At 34.6% G+C, this 23016-nt stretch overlaps 1 protein-coding gene across 2 annotated transcripts; it reads left to right on the top strand.

Moving 5' to 3' along the window:
• On the top strand, positions 1-23014 carry LOC132713964 (uncharacterized). 2 transcript variants are annotated; one of them, XM_060696703.1, is made up of 2 exons: positions 1-489; positions 15748-23014. In XM_060696703.1, the coding sequence occupies exon 2, from the start codon at positions 15942-15944 to the stop codon at positions 17652-17654; it is 1713 nt and encodes a 570-aa protein (XP_060552686.1). In that variant the 5' UTR covers positions 1-489; positions 15748-15941; the 3' UTR covers positions 17655-23014. The 2 variants fall into 2 exon arrangements, with proteins under 2 accessions (XP_060552686.1, XP_060552685.1); XM_060696702.1 differs by lacking the exon at positions 1-489 and adding an exon at positions 707-760.
• Positions 23015-23016: the final 2 nt, after the last annotated feature.

Genomic DNA, 23016 nt, shown 5'->3' with positions numbered 1-23016 from the left:
TAGACCGCAAATTTATTACTTAAAGGGACTTCACTGAGGTTTTTTGACATGACGGGACTGGAAATAATTTTTTGAGATTATTATTCCATTTGATGTAGATGTGCAAAATTCATTATCATTAAATTCAGATTATTATAGCTCGCGCCGTTTTTCCAGAATAATTATTATAATAGTGAAAAATGACCCAAAATTGAAAAGCGTTTAAACGCTTTTCACTCAAATCGGACTGAGAATAGCACAAACATATGACTTTCAATTTATTCCTTGTGTACTTCTTAGCACAGGAACTTGAAATTCTATCAAATAACCAATATTAATGATAATATCCAAATATACCCCCTATATACTATAAATAATAGTGGGGTATATTTTACATATTATCGTTAATATTGATAGAATTTCAAGTTCCTGTGTTCAAAGAGAAACGATCAATTTGTAGAGCTGCTCGTTTAGTTTTGGAAGAATGGCAATGACTGGGCTGCATCAAAGGTAATTATAATATTTTAGCATTCTTTTGTTGGCTAAAGTAAGTAGCTATGTGAAAAGAAAAAACAGAGAATATAAAAGATGAAAAAAAAAAAAAAAAAAACATTTAACATTGACCGCAAAACCCTATATAATGAGAGATAAAAAGTTGTAAACAGAGATCAACGATTATTATCTTTTCTTTACGACATAAAAATCGATTTACGGTAACAAGTGTCGTGATAAACCCATTACTTCCGCGTTTGTGTTTACAGCATATTTGGCTTGAAATGGTGTAAGTTGATTTTTAATCTATTTTGTTATAACATATTCAATTTGACATCGTTTAATAAGTGTCGAAAATAGAAAGTTTAACACACAGCCAAATTCATTTACTGCACTTTTCTTTTCTTTTTATTAAAATCTATTTTATATAGAAATTATAAGGGCCAAAGTAAGAGGGGTATATATCCAGAGATAGATAGATAGGTTATGCCGCTTTGTCAGCCATAGTGGGTCCAAAGTGGAAGTAGGCCAACATTCATGTAACAACAATCTCACAATGTAAAATGATGAACCATTTGAAAGTACACTTCCGGCTTCCAGGTCTATTTTTAAGGACTATTATAAACAATGATAAAAATGGGAATATTTACCTTGAACAGTTGAGTGTGTCACAGACGCCTGGGGGTCAGATCCTGCTCCAACGTGATACGTTATAAAAGATGTCCCATTCGTGTTTGAATATTAAAATAGTTTTGATAGAGTGTTTACAGGGCACTTACAGGGCCGTATCGTATCACCTTGGGGCAGGATCTGACCCCCAAGCGTCTGTGGAATGTGCTACATTTTTATAGACCAATTACAATCTATTGAAAAGTTTTATGCACATTTCATGAATGGCAAAATCCTGTTTAAAGTATGTTTTAGTGCAGACAAATGCTATTTTTGCAGCAAATACAAAAAACTTTCAAAACTTTATTTCAAATAAAGCAGTATGATCTCATGTCCTTCTAAGCACATGTCCTCCATTTTTGTTTGTAAGAAAGGTAGTGCAAGAAGACAATCACCATTTATAGCCTTATGAACTACAATTAAAATGATAACACATTTAAAATTTTGTTAACCTTTCTATTGTGTAACAGTGCAGTGTGCCTGTCTGTCATGTACACAACAATTAGATAAAAGATGTTATTTCTCAGGTACTACTTTTTTACACATGGCATGGAGGCCATGTTTTTTCAAGGTCAGATTTGATTCAAGTTTTTGCAAGTCTTTTGTATATGCTGCAGAAAAATAGCATTTGTCTGCACTAAAACACCAGGGGCAAGGATCAATGTTCAAAGTTAAACCAGGTAGCTCACATGGTATATAGCAGTTTAGACTTTGTGTATACATGTATTTATCCATGGTTATTGGAATGTATACATGGTAATAGGAAGGTCCCGGTCTGATTGAAACTTGTTAGATAAATATCTAAATTTTTTATCTTAAGCTGAACTTTTGTGTTTCATGGAATACAAATCTTTTTTGCTATCAGTAAGTAGTGGGTTTCCATAGGCCCTACATAGCGGATGATAAGGTGTATATAAATAAGCTATAAATAAGTCGCGTCTCTGTTCACTACTGTAAACCTTTTGCATTACCCACTACCAGTCACACAATGGATTTTGTCGTAAATAATTTTTAAACTGCATTTAAGTTACAAACTTGTTTTTTTCCTGCATGAAAGACAGAATAAGTATGTTCACCGCTTAAAAACAGTTTGGAACAACTAATGCTTTAAACTGATTTTTTAGCAATGTTTTAAAATTTAAAAAGACTTGGTGCATCACGAATGGTTTGGGAAAGTTCATACCATAATTTGATTTATTATGGAATCACAGATTAAGAATATATTTCTGTACGTCTTCTCACAGTTCAAAAGTTAGAGCTATACTACTCAAAATTTGCTAAGGATCACTTTCTACAGTGCGTTACTTTTGTGTATTTGTAATAATTGTGAAAATTGATTGAAAGGAATTAAATATAATTAGTACGGAGTTGATTTTTTATGAAAATAAAGGCAATTGAAGTGTTCCTTGACGTGTGCCTGTAGCGAAAAGAGTGTGCTGGACGAAAATCAACATTTAAGCGATCACATAGTGGAATAAAAAAAATCTTGCTAATCAGGAAATGGTTGGCATAGGGTGTTAAATACACAGTATGGTGTCCGCGGGCATTAATTACGGCCTGGCATTGCCTCTACATGCTGGTGATGAGCCTTTGGACTTTGTGGTGAGGAATCTGGGCCCATTCCTCTATGATTGCATGTCTTAGCTCCTGAATGTTGTTTGTTGGGCGTGGCATGAAGAAATGGCTTTCTACAGCATATCATAAACATGCTCAATTGGATTTAAATCTGGGGACCTTGCTGACCAATCCATGCGGACTACAGTTGCTTCCTCAAGATATCGATTTGTGATGTGGGCTCTGTATGCACGGGCTTTGTCATCCATAAGAATGAAATCATGACCGACTGTGCCAGCGTACGTGCGTATATGGACGTCCAAAATTGCATTGATATACCTTATTGCCGTCAATGTACCGTTTTCAATGATGTGTAGGTCCGTTGTCCCATGAGCGCTTATTCCCGCCAACACCATGACTGAACCCCCGCCAATACGGACGTGTTCTGCAACACATGCTGGAGATAAGCGTTCATTTGGACTTTTCCAAACCCTAGCTCGTCTGTCCGTCAAGCCCACACAAAACCTTGACTCATCAGTGAATAGGACCGGGGTCCAATCATTAACTGTCCATGTGACATGAGTCTGCGCCCATTGCAAACGCTCTTAAATATGGCGTTGTGTCAACGGAATGCGAATTGCTGGCCTCCGTGACCTCAGCCCATCATCATGCAACCTGTGTCTAACAGTTTGTGTGCTTACACGCACACCAGTTGCATTCTGGAAGTCGTTACGTAAGGTCGTAGCGTTCAAGAACCGTTGGCGCCTGGCCTGAAGGACAATGAATCGGTCTTGGGCTTGAGTCATTGAACATTCCAGACCTCCGGCGTGACCCTGCAAGACATTTCCAGTCATTTGGAATCGGTTCCACATCCTGGAGACAACGCTCTGGGATACCCCCAAGGACATGGGCAACGTGCCTTTGTGAACTCCTATTCATCTCATCTTCACTAAGACGACGTCTAACCTGTCGATTCGCCATAGTTTTACAATAAGTTTAACACAGTTTAACAATAAAACGAGAAAAGTATTGCTGCTTGTAGACTCTTAAGTGAAAGAACATGGCCATAAAACACCATATTTCCATGGGTATGCTTTTTCACGTGCTTATCGTTCAAGGTTTACATGACAAATCGATAACTTAAGTACACAATTATGAGGTCCCCGTACAGGTGTATCATTAGCGGAAATATGATTTTAATATGATGATAATATGACTGAAATATGCAACACAGACACTTGGGGTTATGTGCGTGGCTCTCCTTCTTGATCCGCACTTGTATATACCAAGTCTATTTTTATCTTGCAAACCGAACGTCAAAACATTTTTGCATATTATTACGACCTGGTCACATGTCTTGAACATAAAACTTGTTTTCCACTATTTTAAAAAAGTCCCTAAATATAATAATTTCATAAAGATAACAACGTACGCTTTCCTTTTGGAATGAGTTTCGGCACTGTTATGGCCTTTCATTTATGCCGAGAACCAAAATCCCCGCAGCGGTCAGTACAAAAAAACCAAATCAAGAAGACTGACGGAAAGGGCCGAGTAGTTGCAATTGAATTTCTTTTTCCCAGCGATTTTTCCGCTGTAATTTACGGGAAACATTCCAGTCGTCATGAATTCGTAAAGAAGCATGTGACACGGTTAGGAAAATGTAATTAAATGTGCAAAGCTTGGAAGAAAGGTACGATCGGATAATAACATGCATTTATTTATTAAAAGAATATACACTGTATGCATCGACTGATTTAAACCAGAAATAAACGGCATGCGATAACATAAATACTTATAAATATATGTAGGTCAGTTGTGTTTACATTTCGAAGCTTGGTATCTTCAGAAAATTGAAGCGTTGGTAAAAAATTGAATTTTTTTAAAACGTTATGAAATTCTATTCAAAGTTGTTCACTTGTTAGACACTTAACCGTCTCTTACTAATATAAGCAAAAATTTAAAACTAATTCTTGTAATAAACAATACTTTAAGTTTTTAATATTCAGGGGCAGAGAAGGGAGGGGTCCATGCTCCAAGTGTCTGTGATATGCAATGTCAAAAAGGTGATCCTTAGCAAATTTTGAGTAGTATATTTCTGAACTTTTTTTTATTTTTTTTCATTGACCAATGGTGGGTCTAATTCAGAAATATAGGTAGGTAAAAAAAACATGTTTTTTTCTTTCTTTTTTTTTTTTTTTTTTTTTTTCAATTTAACAAGTAAGGTACAAGGCATTGCTATCTATAGTCTGTTTTTAGACTTGGTTGTTTTGGATATTTATGAATTCGCTTTTTCTTCTAAAAGAGCACAATTTTCTAATGGTGTGTGCTTGCTATTTATATACGGTGGTTATGGTAAAAATACGAAGATTTTAAAAACTGAAAGTAAACATTCCATCCCATTATTCTCGTACTATTTTGACGGGAAATGAGTTTCAACAATTGTTTGATAGACATTATTGACCTTTATCGGGATAAAAAAAATCACCTTCTGTTAGTTCAATATGAAGTTTAGCATTAGACATTTTATAGCATTTCATTTTTGTGTCCGTTTCATAGCAATCACGCATCCGTTTCATAGCAGTCACGCACAAAACGTGAACGAGCATGCGGTTGTACGCACTGTATTGATACAAGTGTAAGAAGACTGGACTAGTGATCCATGTCTTTGCCGAGATTTTGCTACTTAAACAAATTTATAGGTTATAAATTATGTAATTGATAATATTATATAAGAAATATCCACACTAACAACATTTTATAAAAACAAGTAATTTGCGTTTATATAAATTTTAAACATATGTATAGGGCACAAATTCAGCAACGAAATAATAAATTACCTCAAAAATACTGATAAATAACTCATTTTCGTGTAAAGAAATGAGTCACTCAAATTCAAATGCGTTTTAAGTCACTAAGAAAAGGTCATTAAATACATTGCATTATTAAAGATGTATGTGTTGGTGCAGGAAAAACTTATACATGTATAGTTTAATATTTATAACTCATATAAAACAAATGTGAGCGTTTTTCACTTTAACCAGGACCTTGCTAACCCTCTGTTACAACATGAAAGCCGATCATTTGAAGAAGTATTATTACGTCCGTATATATAGGTTTAAGAAGCACACTGATATTTGGCTGCAGAGTGTTAAGTAATAATTTAATATCCATGAATAACATCATATTATATAATTGATATTTTTCCCTACCTTTTACCATAGAACGGATCCAAAATCAAGTGGTAACGTGCTGAACTAGTAATCTAGGGCTCACAAGTTCGATCAACTAACAAAAATTACTGTCTTTCGGATCGAGGTCCCATTTATAGGATGTGTAGGAGCACCGGAGTGGCCTCAGGGACAATGGAAATAACAACTAACTCTGCAATGTGCATCACAAAATGTGCAAGCGCTTGTGAAATAAATAAACTGTTAGAGGCAGAAAATGTACTTCGATAACGTAGAATGTCAAGCTGGTAACCGTTTCATTTACATGAGATCAACCATGTAATTCATTCTAAGCGGTACAACATTTTAAATAATGTAAGCCTTGATTATCGAAATAATATTTAATATAATCGATCCTGGTAATAAAAGAGGTTTGTTGAAAGTGACAAAAAAGTGTTTTTATACCCCCGCACAACAAAGTTGTTAGGGGGTATACTGGAACCAGCTTGTCCGTCCGGCCGTCGGGCGGACGTCCGTCTGGCCGTTCGTCGGATTTTCCTTGTCTGCCTAATCACTTAATAATCCTTTGGCACACAGTCTTCATATTTAGTATTGATATTGGCCATGAATAGAAGATAACCCCTATTGATTTTGAGGTCACTAAATCAAAGGTCAAGGTCACAGGGGCATTGACTAAAAAATGCTTGTCAGCCAAATGGCTTAAGAATGTTTTGACCAATAGTCTTCATATTTTGCATGAACGTTAGTAATGATGATTAGATGACCCCTATTGATATTGAGGTCACTGAGTCAAAGGTCAAGGTCACAGGGGCCTTGACTAAAAAAGTTTGTCTGCCAAATTACTTCAGATTCTTTTGACTCACAGTCTTTATGTTTGGCATGGAGGTTGGTCATGGTCATTAGATGACCCCTATTGACTTTAAAGTCAAAAAGTCAAGGTCAGAAGGGCCTTGACCAAAAATGCTTGTCCGCCCAATAACTTAAGAATTCTTTGACCCACACTACCATATTTTGCATGGAAGTTAATCATGCCCATTACATGACCCCTATTGATTTTGAGGTCACTGAATCAAAGGTCAAGTTTACATGTGCCTTGACTTGGTTTAAACATATTTTATTCTTTCTCACATAAGCATATTTACATACATGATATTTACAATCAAAAGTAACAAGAAAAGGATTAGACTGGAAGCAACCTAATGCTTATTGAAGTCTTTTCCCAATGTACAATAAATATATGTGCTAAATAAGGCGAAATAAATTGTCGTTTGTTGACTTAGAAGGCTGATGTGTTACAACTTGCATCGAAAATGAATAAATAAATATAAGATATATCAATTATTTAAAGAAAAGCAAAATAAGACTAATAATGATAATAGTTTGATAAGTTCAGATAGAAAGAAGAATGAGATAGAAAAAGAAGGAGAAAAAAACCCAGAAAAAATGACCTGTGATTTAACCCTTAATGATAGTTGAAAATGATTGGAGAGTCAAAGCGATTCGATTTTTCAATATATTTATGAACTGCAAGGAATATTTTCTCATTATCTGAGTCTGTAAGTGTCGTGTTACCAAACAGGATGGTTTTTAGTGAAACATGACAGTATGTGCTTATACAGTTTATCAACTGAGGTCTTATGCTTTTATAAAGAGGGCAGTCGAGAAAAAAATGACGAGTTGTTTCCCTTTGTCCACAGACGCAAAGAGGCGAAGGTATGATGTTCTTAGAAAAAAGGTCTTCAGCCAAAGAGCTACAGTTGGTCCTCAGACGTGTGTGGAAAATCTGGAGTTTTCTTTTGCCATAGTAAAAATATTTCGGTGGCTTTTGAATGTTAGGAGATATACTCTTTTTAAATGACGATACTGTTGGAGAGTTGCGAGCGTCACTTTGAAGACTGTTAAAGGCTCGAGTGGTGGATGGAAAGAAGGAATTATAATATAGCGTGGTACGAGCTCTAGGAGCCCTGTAATAGTTTTGATTTCGTAAGTTATATGATTGTTCATTGGTGGAAACTTGAAGCATTTTAGAAAGATAAGGAGGGGCAAGATTTTTTGTCATTTTATAAAAAAAGAACAAGTTTGTGTTGGTTACGACGAGATTCAAGGGATTCCCACCATACCTCGGACATAAGTTTGGAAATTGACACAAGTTTGGTTGCACCCGTTACAATACGAGCTGCCTCGTACTGAACCTTTTTGATTGTTTCCTTCTTTTGAGATGTACAGTTATCAAAGTTTACATCACCGTATTCTTAAAATAGACGAATGAAAGACATATAAATTTTTTCTAGTGAGTGACGATCAAGGACAAATTTCAACTTTCGCATTACATTGATACGCTTGTAGGCTTTCTCAATTTTATATAGTTTATGTGAATATTCCATCTGAGATCAGAAGAGAAAAATACACCAAGATATTTATGATGTGTAACTTCTTGAATAGTCTCCCCATTCATCTCTAAGGGTGGATGGACTTAGTTGCCAATTTTGCGAGTCAAGATAAGAGATTCTGTTTTTCTTTTCGGGTTGAACTGTACCAACCAGGTTTTGGCCCAGTTGGAGATAGTAAAGAGATCAGAGTTAAGAGTGGTAGCAGCAGAGGTAGGATCATCTACAATTAGATATAGACTCGTGTCATCAGCAAATAGGCGAATATTAGCTTGTATATCGATAACAATGTCGTTTATATACGTTAAGAACAAAAGAGGTCCCAAAATAGATCCTTGAGGTACTCCTGCTTTTAACAGTGCTCCATTTAGAATGTGCGCCAGGTATAACAACGCATTGCCTGCGGCCATGGAGATAGGATGAGAACCATGAAAAGCAAGTTTCCATTGATGCCCATACATTTAAGTTTTAAACAATAGGCCTTTATGCCACACCCTGTCGAATGCTTTACTAACATCACAGAATACGGCACGAACTTCCTTTCCGGCGTCAATTGCTTCAGTAAAGAAATTGTACAGATATGTTAGCTGGTTTGTTGTTGAGTCACCAGGTATGAAGGCCTGACGGCAAAGGTGTTAGAAGGTTGTTGGAGTGGAGGTAGTTGAAGGTGTGTTTGAAAAACAATTCTTTTCGAAAACTTTACCAATGTAGAAAGAAGAGATATAGGGCGATAGTTTCCAGGAATAGACCGGTCACCAGATTTGAATATATAGGCGAAACAAACGCTTCTTTCCAACATATGGGAAAAACCGAAGAACATAGAGATTCATTAAACAAATCAGCTAAAGGAGTAGGAAGCTCATTATACAACTCTACAAGAATTCTATTATTTATACCGTCAGGACCTGCTGCTTTACCTAATGGTAGGTGTTTGAGGACAAGTGAAATTTCATCGGGTGTTATAGAAAAGGATTCCATATTTGATGTACAAGGTTCATTTTGCTGGAAAATCGCAGCAGTTTGCTCTGGTTCATTTAAAAGTGTTTGGTCAATAAAAAAGTCGTTCAGTATGTCTGCTTTTGTCTTTTCGTCTTCAGCTAAAATATCACCATTTTGCAGAGGAGGAATAGAGGAAGAGGAACAGGGTTTTATAAATGATTTCAGGCAGGACCACCATGATTTTGTGTTTTGCTGTGATGTCTTAAGATTATTTGCAAGATTTTGTATATGATTTGCTTTAGAAATTTTTATTTTTGATACAATATTGTTGCGAAGTGTCCTAAATTGCAACCAATCGTGTTCTGTGTTGGTGCGTTTGGCTTTTTTGTAATATCTACGTCTCTGTCTGATAAGTGTTTTTAAATTAGGAGGAAACCAGGGTGGGTCATTTGGTCTAATGGTTACGTTTCTGTTAGGAATACTTATTTTTGATATAACTATTATGGCTACTGTGATTTTGTGTGCGTATATATCTATGCTTTGGTCTTTAAATTGGAGCCAATTTGTTGAAGCTGCAAGATCTCGAAGTTGTTGATAGTTGCCATTGTCAAACAGCCATATATGCCTTGTATAAGTGTGAGTATTTGGTTTATTAAAATTTATCAGGCCAAAAACAGGACAGTGATAGCGGACAGGTTGGTCTAGACAAGGCTCACCAACACCAACAGTGTATATGAATAAAGGATTCGATGTGAGAATTATATCAATTAGTGAGTTGGAGCTTTCAGTAAAGTGGGTTGGCTCTGAAATAGTTGAGTAAGAGAAAGTTGCTGACTAAGTGAGATTAATTTTCTAGAGGCAGTAGAATTAAGCATGTTAATTGTTGAAATCTCCGTGATTATGATGTTTGGTATACCGAATCAACAGCAAGATTAATGGAATCTTCGATTACGGAGTGTTGTAGAGTAGAAGTGTTAGGTGGGCGGTAGTAAGTACCATAGAGAAAGCGTTTTGTCTTGCTAACAATTTCAACCCAAATGCACTCAACTCCTTGAATTTCCAAGTCATGACGAGGCAAATAACGATAGTAGCTTTTTACATACAACAGCACTCCTCCGTGACTGCCCCCTAACCGATCTTTCCTTTCTGGTTCATGAAAGCTTTCAAAGATTAAATCACTGTTTGGTGTAGAACTATCTAGCCATGATTCAGAGAAAGAGAGGATATCAAAGTCCTTAAATTCGGCAAAGAGCGTATCTAGTTTATGTTTAATGCTCTGAACATTGTAGTGCATAAAAGACAAATAAGAGGAAATATCTGTCAAGGCTATGCTGGATTTGGATGAAAGGGAACTACTTGAAATTGATCTAGAAACGTCTGGTCCAGGATTAGGATGCACATCACCAGAAAGGCATATCAAACACATGAGAAATCCTAAGAGTGAACATTGGATGCTTATTAGCAGAGACAATATAACATATGAGAATGTGACATTTCTGTGGTGAATTGCAGACATAGGATGTGTGCGTTTGAATCTGAATGCACAGTTTAATATTTCGTTCTGATGAGTGAGTAGAGATTGCATTATCGACATGGAAGATAGTATTGATAGGTGTAGGTATATAAGAACTATAAATATTACATAGAATCGCCAATGTGAGTTAAGTTTGAACGAATTTATGATGACTGGTTTGGCCAATGGTTTCATCTTCATGTTATACCTTGTTCAAAACACATACAAGACACACCAGTCATCACAGAAAGTTCATTTATGTAAATAATGGACATTGAAATAACTATCGAGAGTAAAGGATAAATCAAGTCGGTCTTTGAGGAGTAAAAAAAGAAAAAGTAAAAAAGAAAATTAAAATAAGTCATAATGTGTAAGTGTGATTCGTGTGAGAAAGAATAATATGACAAAAGAACTAAGAGATTCATTTTAAAGTTATTAATGTGCAGTTATATTTTAATAATAAATAATTGGAAAGAAAGCGTATATAAATGTAATGAACAGAAGATCTCAAGTAATTGTCAATAATTATTTGTCTTGAAAACCATTGAATAATTTAATATGTATGTAATGAACAAAATAAGTAGAAAAAAGGAGATTTCAATAAATTGTCAATAATTATTTGCCTTGTAAACCATTAAGTAATTTAATATGTATGTAATGAACAAAATAAGTAGAAAAAAAGGATATCTCAATAAATTGTCAATAATTATTTGTCTTGAAGACCATTGAATAATTTAATATGTATGTAATGAACAAAATAAGTAGAAAAAAGGAGATCTCAATAAATTGTCAATAATTATTTGTCTTGTAAACCATTAAATAATTTAATATGTATGTAATGAACAAAATAAGTAGAAAAAGGGAGATCTCAATAAATTGTAATTAATTATTTGTCTTGTAAACTATTAAATAATTTAATATGTATGTAATGAACAAAATAAGTAGAAAAAGGGAAAACTCAATAAATTGTAATTAATTATTTGTCTTGTAAACCATTAAATAATTTGAGATCCGCAACTACATCTTTTGGTGCAAACATATATAGTGTGAAGTTTAGCCACTGGTCCTGTCACCAGATTTTATGTAAATACATGTACACCAGTATTGATATGTACGCACGTGCAAAGTATAATGTTTTCCCGTAATTATATTTGTCTGTTACACAAATGATATCAGGCTTTATAACATCAAGTTGAAATTGCATAAATATAAATATTTTTAGTATGCATACACTTACAAAAAAGAGACAGTTACAACAAAAAATACGATATTATCAATCATACATTTATGTACATAACACCAGTAAACAGACTTCTTAAGCCGCGTCAAAGGTGTATGAGTAAATATATAACAGTATAGGTATATACATGCAAGTATAGAAAAGTACGTTTCCACAGCCAGGCCAAATTACGCCGAGTCAGCCTCATGGCCAGTCTGACGATGGGAGAGGTGACGGTTATATTTACATATTTAACTTAGAGCATACTTATAAACACTTGTATTTTAATAATACACCATCTAATAGCATCAATTAAAGTAACATGTTGTCACACATTAATGACATACAACACTATCAAATATCATTTAATTAAGTAATGTATGATGCTAGCAAAAACAACTCGTATAAGTTTAACTGTAGCAAGAAATAGTAAAATCACGCAAAAAAGTATCAATCAATTAGGTTTCCTATAGCTTAAGTTGTAAATTTTAAATATTTATTTATAATAAGAAGATGAAATTTACATATCTGCGATAATTTTCGCAGTATTAAACTAAGATACTTATATGAATGCTCAAGTTTAATATACAAGTGTGTGAAAAATATTTTAGTAAACATTCATAACATATACATTGCAAGGTGTTTTAAATTCTGTTAAAGAATTAACATTTACAATCTTGTTTCTCGCATGTTTATAAACAAGGATATATCAACGCATTACCAAAAGTAAAACGGTTTACTAATAATAATAAGTGAATATTGACAGCATATTACAGTATGAAGCATACAATGATATAATTAGGTGGACACTTTTCTAAAGTGATATGCTTCAATGGTTATCAGGTATGAGAAAGTCACAGTCGGTATATACTAGTTACTACGATATACTACGTATAGTACACTGTTTAGCAAAAGTTTATAATTATCAGTGAAAAGCTGCTAAGTCGTCGCTGGTTTTGATGCGGATAAGTTCAGTACAAGGATTGTCATCACTTGGATTTGCGCCCGATGATAATATCTTGACGAGTATCGTACCGTCCGCTGACCATGCACCTAGGACCTTTCCATTACCTGCTAGTTTTCTGGCTTCAAAAAGCAATTTGGAACGTTTCTGGGTCAGATGCTCGTTAATGTATGTGCCGCGTAATCCATGCTCGGTTTTTTTTAGATCGGTTCGTTTAATGTATAGCTTCTGGCGGGTTCTGTATGAAATAAATTTTACAAGTATGTCTCGTGATCCGTTTTCTTTAGGTTTACCTACTCTATGGCACCGGTCAATATCATCAAGACTCAGACCAGTCTTAAGGGTGTTACAAATGTTCATCACGAGGGAATCTGGATTTTCTCCTGTACTTTCCTCAACACCAGAAATTCTAAGAAAATTACGTTTGCTGTACTGGTTGTCGGCATCACGTTGAGTTTCGAGAGTTTGTACTCTCTTTTCAAGACTTACGATATCCTTTCTGAGGGTAGCATTTTCAGTTTCTAATGAGTTTATTTTTGTCGTGAGACCCGATATAACACCATCAACTATTGTTTGAATTGATGAATGAAGTGTAGATTCCAAGGCATGTTTAATTCTATATTCAAGTTTGTCTGCTAGAAGTTCTAGAGAATTATCATCCAACTTGGTTTTACTCATTGTTAATTCCGGTATTGAAGACAGTTCGAATGATTTATTAGGTGATATATCTAATACCTTTTGAGATTTTTCGTTGCTTTCAAGGTTTGTGTCAGGTGATGATAGATCTCTCTTACGATCTCTCTGCGCTGGCGTATTACTCATGTGTATGCGTTTATAAAGTTGAGCAGTATACTTGAAAGTTCATTGAGCGTCACGTGACTGGTCGGCTACGCTTCACGTGCAATTTATCAAAATAGATATCAGTTGATTGTAAATTACTACATAAACTTTCAGTCTATATTGTTATTTATTAAGTTTGCAGGGTTATCATATTCGATAAAATGTAAATCCTGTACCTTCTGCATATATTCCTCCCACAAAAATCACTATGTGTTTACTAAAACATAACTTTTGATGTTAGCCACGTAAATATTGACTGATCGCCATTTTGACCGGAAGTCAAAAAAATCCTTAACTTCAAAACGCTTGTCCGCCCAAAAGCTTAACAATCCTTCCCACAGTCTTCATATTTTGCATGGAGGTTGATCATGACCATCAGGCGACCCCTATTGATTTTGAAGTCACTTGGTCAAAAGGTCAAGGTTTCTGGGGCCTTTACTTTTAAAAGCTTGTCCGCTTAATTGCTTACTAATGCTTTGGTCAAAAGTCTTCATATTTGTTATATTGAGGTTGGTAATGACTAGTAGATGATCGCTATTGATTTTTAAGGGGACTGTGTCAAAAAGCAAGGTCACGTGAGCTTTTACTACAATAAGATTGTGTGTTCAAATGCTTAAGAGTGCCTGTCCACAGTGTATTGATTTCCACGTTAGAGGTCAAGGACACAGGGGCCTTGAGTCTAAAAAATTTTCCTTTTAGTGGCTTAAGAATGATGCGGCCCACAGTCTTTATATTTGACATAGAGGTTGATCATGACCAATACCCCTGCATTTTGGTCATTACCGATTCCCCCTCACAACAAAGTTGTAAGGAAGACATACTGGAACCAGCTTTTCTGTCTGTTTGGTTAAGCTTGTCTGCCCTGAATTAGTTAAAACTCCTATAGCCCACTGTCTTCATATTTAGTATGGAGGTTGGTCATGACCAGTAATGATCCCTATTGATTATGAGGTCAGTGGGTCAAAAGTAAAGAACACTTTGATCTCTGCGACTAAAAACATGTATAATACATAACCTAGCAATGCAAGTCTGTCTACCCTTTAGATCTGGCATTTACCAGATGTTTGATAATCCAAACCTCCCATTCGGGGAGAGAAATGGGGCATAAGCTACAATTCTCTTGCATAATTGTATAATTGTTTTGAACGCAAACATTTACTCTCGTTTTGAATAGACCAATAAAGTGTTCTGAAATTATTAGAAATCTCACAAAAATTAGCTCAGAAAAAAAGAGAAAAAATTTGAGTATTATACAAATGTCGACTTAGTTAAGACTTTACGTACACATGAAAATAAAAAGTTTTTCGTAAAAAGAAAATTCAAGTTAAAAATATAAGAAAATTTTTAAGACATTTATAGATATCAAAATGTATCTGTAGCCTTCATGTTTTATGCAAAGTAAGTAATAGAAAGAGCACCGAAACACGAGGCTATCTGATTTGTACGAGGGGGCGTAGCCCCCGTGTATAAATCAGATTGCCGAGTGTTTTGGTGTTCTTTCTCTTTTGTATCATAGTCAAACATAAAAACATGTTGTCACAATTTTAAACCCCGGGAAAAAGTAACCAATGATCGAGCATCTGAATATGATATTTCTGCCGCTTTCCCTTTCTCTGCCGTCACAATATGTAAACCCCAGCAAAAATGAGCCAATCAACGGGCATGATCTGGAGTGCGGGTAACTGATACCTGCACTCCAGTTACCGCACTGTTCATGTATATGTATACGATTTAACTCTGACACTTTTTCAACAGAAAGGTCCCCAAACTATGATACAATGAATACTTGTAACTTTTTCATCGTGATACCCTGTTATAAAGGGAATAAGGTTTTCCCAAATATAGACACAATTTAGGCAATTTCTGTTGACATACAGCAATCGGATGTCGAGTGCTTGTCCTTAATATAACTAGGATTATGGATAACAATGCACAAACAGTTTATTATTAATGACTTATTTGTCTAAACTTTTAACTGTACAACCGAGTTTTGTTTATTCCAGAACAAATGCAATGGAACAAGAGCAGACAACCGCAGAATACAATATATCGTATAACTTTTCTTAGATACAGCAATCCCAACGAAGTTAAGATCTAACTGTCCTTTCACCACTCAACAGTTTCATCTTTATTGATGGATATCCTTGTTGATCAGCACTTCACTTGAAATAAAATTCTTGCCTGTTGTATACCCTTGATGGCGACTTCAAAGAAATCGGAAAAAAGGGAACTAGCATTAGATATATTTTGTGACCCATGTAAGACTGGGGATGAACATAAATTATCTTCTGCCGTAAGTTACTGTCGATACTGCAATGAATATTTGTGTCAGAATTGCCACAATGTTCATAAACAATTAAAAGCAACGAAAACACATTTGGTGAAACTACAGGATGAAATGCCTTTAGAACGCATGTCAAACACAACAGACACGGATCCGCCAGAAAAATGCCTTGCTCACGGGGATCAAGTGATTGATAATTATTGTGTAACACACGAAGAGCTTTGCTGTCCGCAATGCTTAGCTACAAATCATAAGACCTGTGAAGATGTTCGAAATATTAAAGATTACCTTTATACTTTCGACTTTCAACGAGAGGCAAATGAAATAGAATGTAAAATGCGACAACTAGCTGACGAAGTAGATAAAATAATGGACCGTGTCAATTCAAGCCTAAAAGCCGTTGACATTTACCATAGTAAAGCTCAATCTGAAATGTTGGAAGTGAAACATTCTGCCATTGATCATATAGAATGTAAATATAAAGAACTTGCTAAAGAAGTAAACAGAATGAGAGTAGAGGATTTAGAAAGAATCATGCAGTACAAAAATAAATGCGATGCTATAGCATTTGACATGAGAACAATAGGTACTTACTTAAGCGGAAAGAAGAAATCCAGTGGAAACCAATTATTCATTGCAATGAAAAATATCGATGTAAAGATTAGGTCAAATTTACGGGATTTGACGAAAGTAAAATGCATTGAACATTATAATATTACTAGATATCATTTTAAGCCGGCTGGTGAACTAGATAACATGAAGTCTCAACAAAGTAGTTTTGGTTCAATACAATCAGATTCTAATGTAATAAAATCAGCTAGAAAAGCTAGAAGTTTGCACGTCAAAGACGACGACGATGAGGAAAACTGCTGCATAACAGGAATTGCATTATTAGCAAAAACACGTATTGTTTTGGCTGATAATAACAATTTGAAATTGAAATTATTTCATATAGAAGAAGATAAGTTAGTGTCAAAAATAGAATATGAATCAGCACCATGGGATGTTACATGTGTATCCAACCGTCGAATAGCTGTTACATTCCCAGACCTGGAAATAGTTGAATTACTATCTATCGACGGTACTTCCGAATTAACTAGAGAACAAGACAATTGTCGTATAACATGCTCAGGCAAATGCTATGGGATAACCAGTTCTAATGATACGGTCATTGTTATCGTCAAGACAGATGATGAGACAACAAAAGTTGAGCGGTATAAGTTAGATGGTTCATTACTGTTATCGGTTGGTGTCGATGTCAACAATCCGCAATATGTTGTCTGTTATGAAGATGAATCAAGGACATATATTTCGGATAACGCTAGCGGTAATGATATTGTAGAATTATCAAGTGATAACTTCACAACGCTTGGTAAATTAAGTTCATGTCGAGATGAAGTAACAGGCATGGCGATAGACAAAACAGGTCTTTTGTACTATTGTGATTCATTCTACCATGAAATAGATTTAGTCAATTTAAACAAAGAGCAAGCTAATGGAAGAAAACGACATGAGCTAATTTCGGACAAAGAACCTAACCCAAAATGCTTAGCATTTTGTAATGATACCAAACAACTATTTGTTGGTTTGGATGGAAATGAGATAAAGATATACTCTGTGTTTTAATAAAATGCTTCCAAGGTACCGGTATTTGTCCACTCTAATGATAATTTAACTGGGGTGTTAAGTTAACCTTAACTATTTTGATAGTTAAAGTGAAGTTAAACTAATATCTCCCCTGTTGTTCATATTGTTCATTCATGATAGGTAATAAAAAAATTGATAGCCATGCAGGCGTAATATCTGTAAATGAATTTCAAATTTTGTTACTTTTGGCTGATGAAACAGTTTTATTTTCATAAACTGTAGACGGGTTGCAAATTTTATTAGGACTAACGACATGCTAATTGTTTAAAATGGAATATATCTTTGAATAGATGTAATAAAACCAAATGATATGTAAATTGAGTAATAGACAAGAACACATTGGTGTATATTATGATATGATAGTACACAAATACTTTTAGTAAATTTTTGTTATGTGCTCGTTACTTTGATTGCTAATGACAAATTTTTTAGTGTTCATAAGGCTTTATTCAAACAAGTTTTGAATACAGTTTAGATCAAAATTCTTTGTTTGATACTGTTTCAATTGGTATATGTAAAATCTTTAGTAATTTGATTAACAAAGCCCCGCATATAAGTTATATCAATTTTTTAAAACAAATTTTGATTATTAATTGCTAGACAACAAATACAACTGTCTAATCAGTCTATGGCTAGCCTGGTGCCTCTTGATATTTCTGCAAGTTTATTTGGTCTCCTGCCACATAAATACACATATGTCTTATGTATGATAAGCTGAACTTGGCTCAGGGCCCTTAGTGTTAAAGATGATATGTGTTTCAATTATTTATGGAATGATTTGTCCGAAGGTAAACTTATGACTGGCCTTCAAGTAATTATGTGTATTTTATGCCCCCGCCATATAATGGCCGGGGCATATAGTGTTACCCTGTTCCGCCCTTCCGTCATTCTGTCATTCCGTCATCTTCAGTTTCCGTTCATTATCTTAATAACGGTTGCACACATTAAACTCAAATTTGACATATAGATATGTTATGAGAAAATACAGGTCAAGTTCGAATTTGGTCATGGTTCGATGGTTTTTGGCAGAATTATGCCCCTTTTACTTTGAAACTTATATGAATTTTTCAGGTTCGGTTCATTATCTCCCCAACGGTACCACACATTTAACTTAAACTTGACATATGGATATGTCATGAGAAAATACAGGTCAAGTTTGAATTTGGTCTTGGTTTTGGGATTTTTGGCAGAGTTATGCCCCTTTAACTTTGAAAATAATATGAAATTTTCAGTTTCCGTTCAGTATCTCCCCAACGGTACAACACATTCAGATCAAACTTGACATATGGATACTTTAAAGGAATGCGCAGGTCAAGTTCGAATTTGGTCATGGTTCAATGATTTTTGGCAGAGTTATGCCCCTTTTACTTTGAAAATAATATGAAATTTTCTGTTTCCGTTTATTATCTCCCCAACAGTATTACACATTCAACTCAAATTTGACATATGGATATGTCAATGGAATGCGCAGGCCGAGTTCGAATTTGATTATGGTTCAATTATTTTTGGCAGAGTAATGCCCCTTTCACTTTGAAAATAATATGAAATTTACAGTTTCTGTTCATTATCTCCCCAACAGTATTACACATTCAACACTAATTTGATGTATGGATATGTCAATGGAATGCGCAGGCCAAGATTGAATTTGGTCATGGTTCAATGATTTTTGGCAGAGTAATGCCCCTTTCACTTTGAAAATAATATGAAATTTACAGTTTCTGTTCATTATCTCCCCAACAGTGTTACATATTCAACTCAATTTTGACATATGGATATGTTAAAGAAAAGCGCAGGTCAGGTTTGAATTTTGTCATGGTTTGATGATTTTTGGCAGAGTAATGCCCCTTGAACTTTGAAAAAAAGGAAATTTTCATTTCCCATTCATTATCTCCCCAACAGTTGTACATATTCAACTCAAATTAAAGATATGGATATGTCATAAGAATACATTGGTCAATTTCGAATTTGGTCATGGTTTGATGATAGCTGACAGTTATCCCTCTTGAATTTTGAAAAAAAAAAGTTTCTGTTCATTATCTCCCCAATGGTTGTACACTTTCAACTCAAATTTAACATATATATACATCTTAGGAATAAGAAGTTTAAGTTTGAATTTGGTCGTGGTTCAACGATTTTGGGCAAACTTATCTTTCCTGAATGTTGGAAAAAATTTGAATTTTCAGTTTCAGCACTCATACTTTTGTGGAAATGTATGTAGCCATTAGTTTGGCTGCAAATATGCAATATGCAATTTACAAGAGGTTAAGACTGAATAATTTTAGTGCTTTGAATATGTATAAAAATGGTTTGTGTATACATTGAAAAGTTTAAAGGGCTTTGAACTGAAAATGAAAAAAAATAGTTTGTGCAAACAAATTTGGAACTAAATATTATAACATCTGAATTTTGGCTTCATGCGGGGGCATCCGTGGTAAGATGACACATTTCTAGTTCAATTTTGTTTAATCATATTTTAATATGTACGGGTGCGTGCGTGCGTGTGTGAAATTATATGTATATAAATTAAAAAAATAATTAACAATTATACATAACTACATTAATGTACATATACAAGGATTGACCCAAAAGTTATAAAAACATTATTGAGAGTCCTCATGACTATTATGTTATTAATATTTAAAAGTAGATATGAAAAAAGTAAAGCAAGAGAACGCCTGTATAGTCAGTATTGTTACATTCTTTCGCACTTTAGATACTATGCCCAAAGTTAATACTTATGAAGTTATAATATTAAATAAAGGATTTTATATTGAAAACTATTTGTTGTATGTTAATTTCAATAATCACTAATAGGATTTAGACGATCTGCTCATAAACTTGCATTTGAAGAATGAAATTTATTATACATTGATAGGAATAATTGGACCTGTATAAATATTATTTTTGTGTTTGTTTGTCCATTGTATCTATTGTCTCCAAAAACAACACTGACCATGACCAACTATTTTGACATTTTAATCACTATTTTCTTGCAGCCTGTTAATATAAAGTGGTAAAGCATAATGTAAACAGCTGTTATGTCATCCTTGTATTATAATCCTTTTTTTGCATTTATTTGTGAACAAATTATGAAGAAAATTATTGTCTTTTATACTTTTGAAATTATTATATACAGTTACTTTGTTGGAGAAACACATAAAAAACAATATTTGAATGCACAGGCTTATAAATTTAAGGTGTCTGAAATGAACACTTCAAAGAAAATAAGATTATCTATATTACTGAATATGTAAATGTTAGATCTTGTTTCATCTTAATGACTTATCAGAAGCCGGTGTGTTCAGATATTGGTAGACATACTTAACACAATTTAATAATGAATGTTTGTGTATGTTTGAATATATTCATTCTTTTCTCAATGCTTATCTAACCACTGCCATCATGTACGGTGGCACAAAGGTAACATGTGTGTGTTTTTATTTATCTCGTGGCCACGAGATATTATGTCGTGGCCACGAGTTACTAAGTCGTGGCCACGAGATTGCTAAGTCGTGGCCACGAGTTACTACGTCGTGACCACGAGATAGCTAAGTCGTGGCCACGTGATACTATGTCGTGGCCACGAGATAGCTAAGTCGTGGCCACGAGATACTATGTCGTGGCCACGAGGTACTAAGTCGTGGCCACGAGGAACTAAGTCGTGGCCACGAGGAACTTAGTCGTGGCCACGAGATAGCGATGTTGTGGCCACAAGATACTATGTCGTGGCCACGAGTTACTATGTCGTGGCCACGAGTTACTGAGTCGTGGCCACGAGATACTAAGTCGTAGCCACGAGATAGCTTAGTCGTGGCCACGAGATACCCTGATTTTTGACCCAATGACCTCGAAATTATTAGATGTCATCTACTGATCAGGTGCAATGATCATTCTGGGTTATGGATAAACCATGGCTTATCCCTTCTAAATTATTCATCAGACAAGGATGTTACCTTATATGCTATCTACTGTCCATGGGCAATGTCCCTTCCAAATAAAATAAACCAGGACTTATTCCTTCTCATGTTATCGTATAAACAAGGTTAACATGCTGAATTACGCACAAACCGACCAATTCGATCACAAAATTGTCCCAACAAAGAGCTACAGCCAAAATTAATGTCTGATGGACCTTGGAAGGTGACTTTCTAATATGACCCTTAAGACAATCTTCAGTATTTTCAAAGATTAATGTTGCATGTAAAAGTAAGTTGTTAAGTTTTAAAAAATAAATATATATATAGTGTACTCTGATTGGTTAATTATCTCGTTGCAACGACTTAGCTATCTCGTGGCCACGACTTAGTAACTCGTGGCCACGAGATAGTATCTCGTGGCCACGACGTTGCTATCTCGTGGCCACGACTAAGTAACTCGTGGCCACGACATAGTATCTCGTGGCCACGACATTGTATCTCGTGGCCACGACTTAGCTATCTCGTTGCCACGACTTAGTAACTCGTGGCCACGACATAGTATCTCGTGGCCACGAGAGAAACAAAAATACACACATGTCACCTTTATGCCACCGTATTAAAAGGGCGAACATGTATTTATTTATAACCTGAAAAAAATGAATTGGTGTAATTTGCTTGATATATTTTGGCATTTTATTAGAACAAAACAATAGAAGAAAAATATATAAGGATAGTTTTGAATGAAATGAGTTTTATGCTTCTTTAACAGTACAAGCATTTGATTGCAGATGTAACAAAGACATAGCTGAATGATACCGATGTTTATACAATTAAAATAACAATCAATTAGCTGCTAAGTGCGATTTGAATAACAGATACATCTTATTAATGCTCCGTGAAAGTGAAATGGCAAAGTTCTACTGGTAAAAATCATGTAACATTCAAACGATAATCATTTTCTGTTGTAAAAATGCACAGAAGGTCATGTTATAATACAAATAAATTGTTTTCAGATTTATACGTGTTATAGTAACTAGGCTACTTTATGATTATGTTATCTGTAGTATTTTAAATCTTCATACATTCAGTAATTTTCAATAAAAGCGTTTGCTGTACATAACAGAATTTCATTCCATTTGAATAATTGTTAACACAATTAAGCTAACTAATGATTAAGATGCATTGCTCATTAACTAGCATATAAATATAATGAAGTTCTCATTTCTTTTGAATATGTTTAAATATTCATTCATATGTATTATATGTTTTGTAAATATTCTTTAGTGAATTTAGAAAAAGCGACATACATAAGTTCAATTTGAAATGAAAGTTTTTTGTAAACATGCGCAAAAATATCCTTACTTCAAAGGCTTTGTTTTAGAGTTTTTTCACATGATATGCATATTTCTGCTTTAAATACTCTA

The sequence above is a fragment of the Ruditapes philippinarum genome, unplaced genomic scaffold (assembly GCF_026571515.1).
Source record: "Ruditapes philippinarum isolate M1 unplaced genomic scaffold, ASM2657151v2 ctg334_1_1_1_1, whole genome shotgun sequence".
In the NCBI taxonomy this organism is placed as follows: domain Eukaryota; kingdom Metazoa; phylum Mollusca; class Bivalvia; order Venerida; family Veneridae; genus Ruditapes; species Ruditapes philippinarum.
This window is presented reverse-complemented; position numbering and strand designations above follow the sequence as displayed.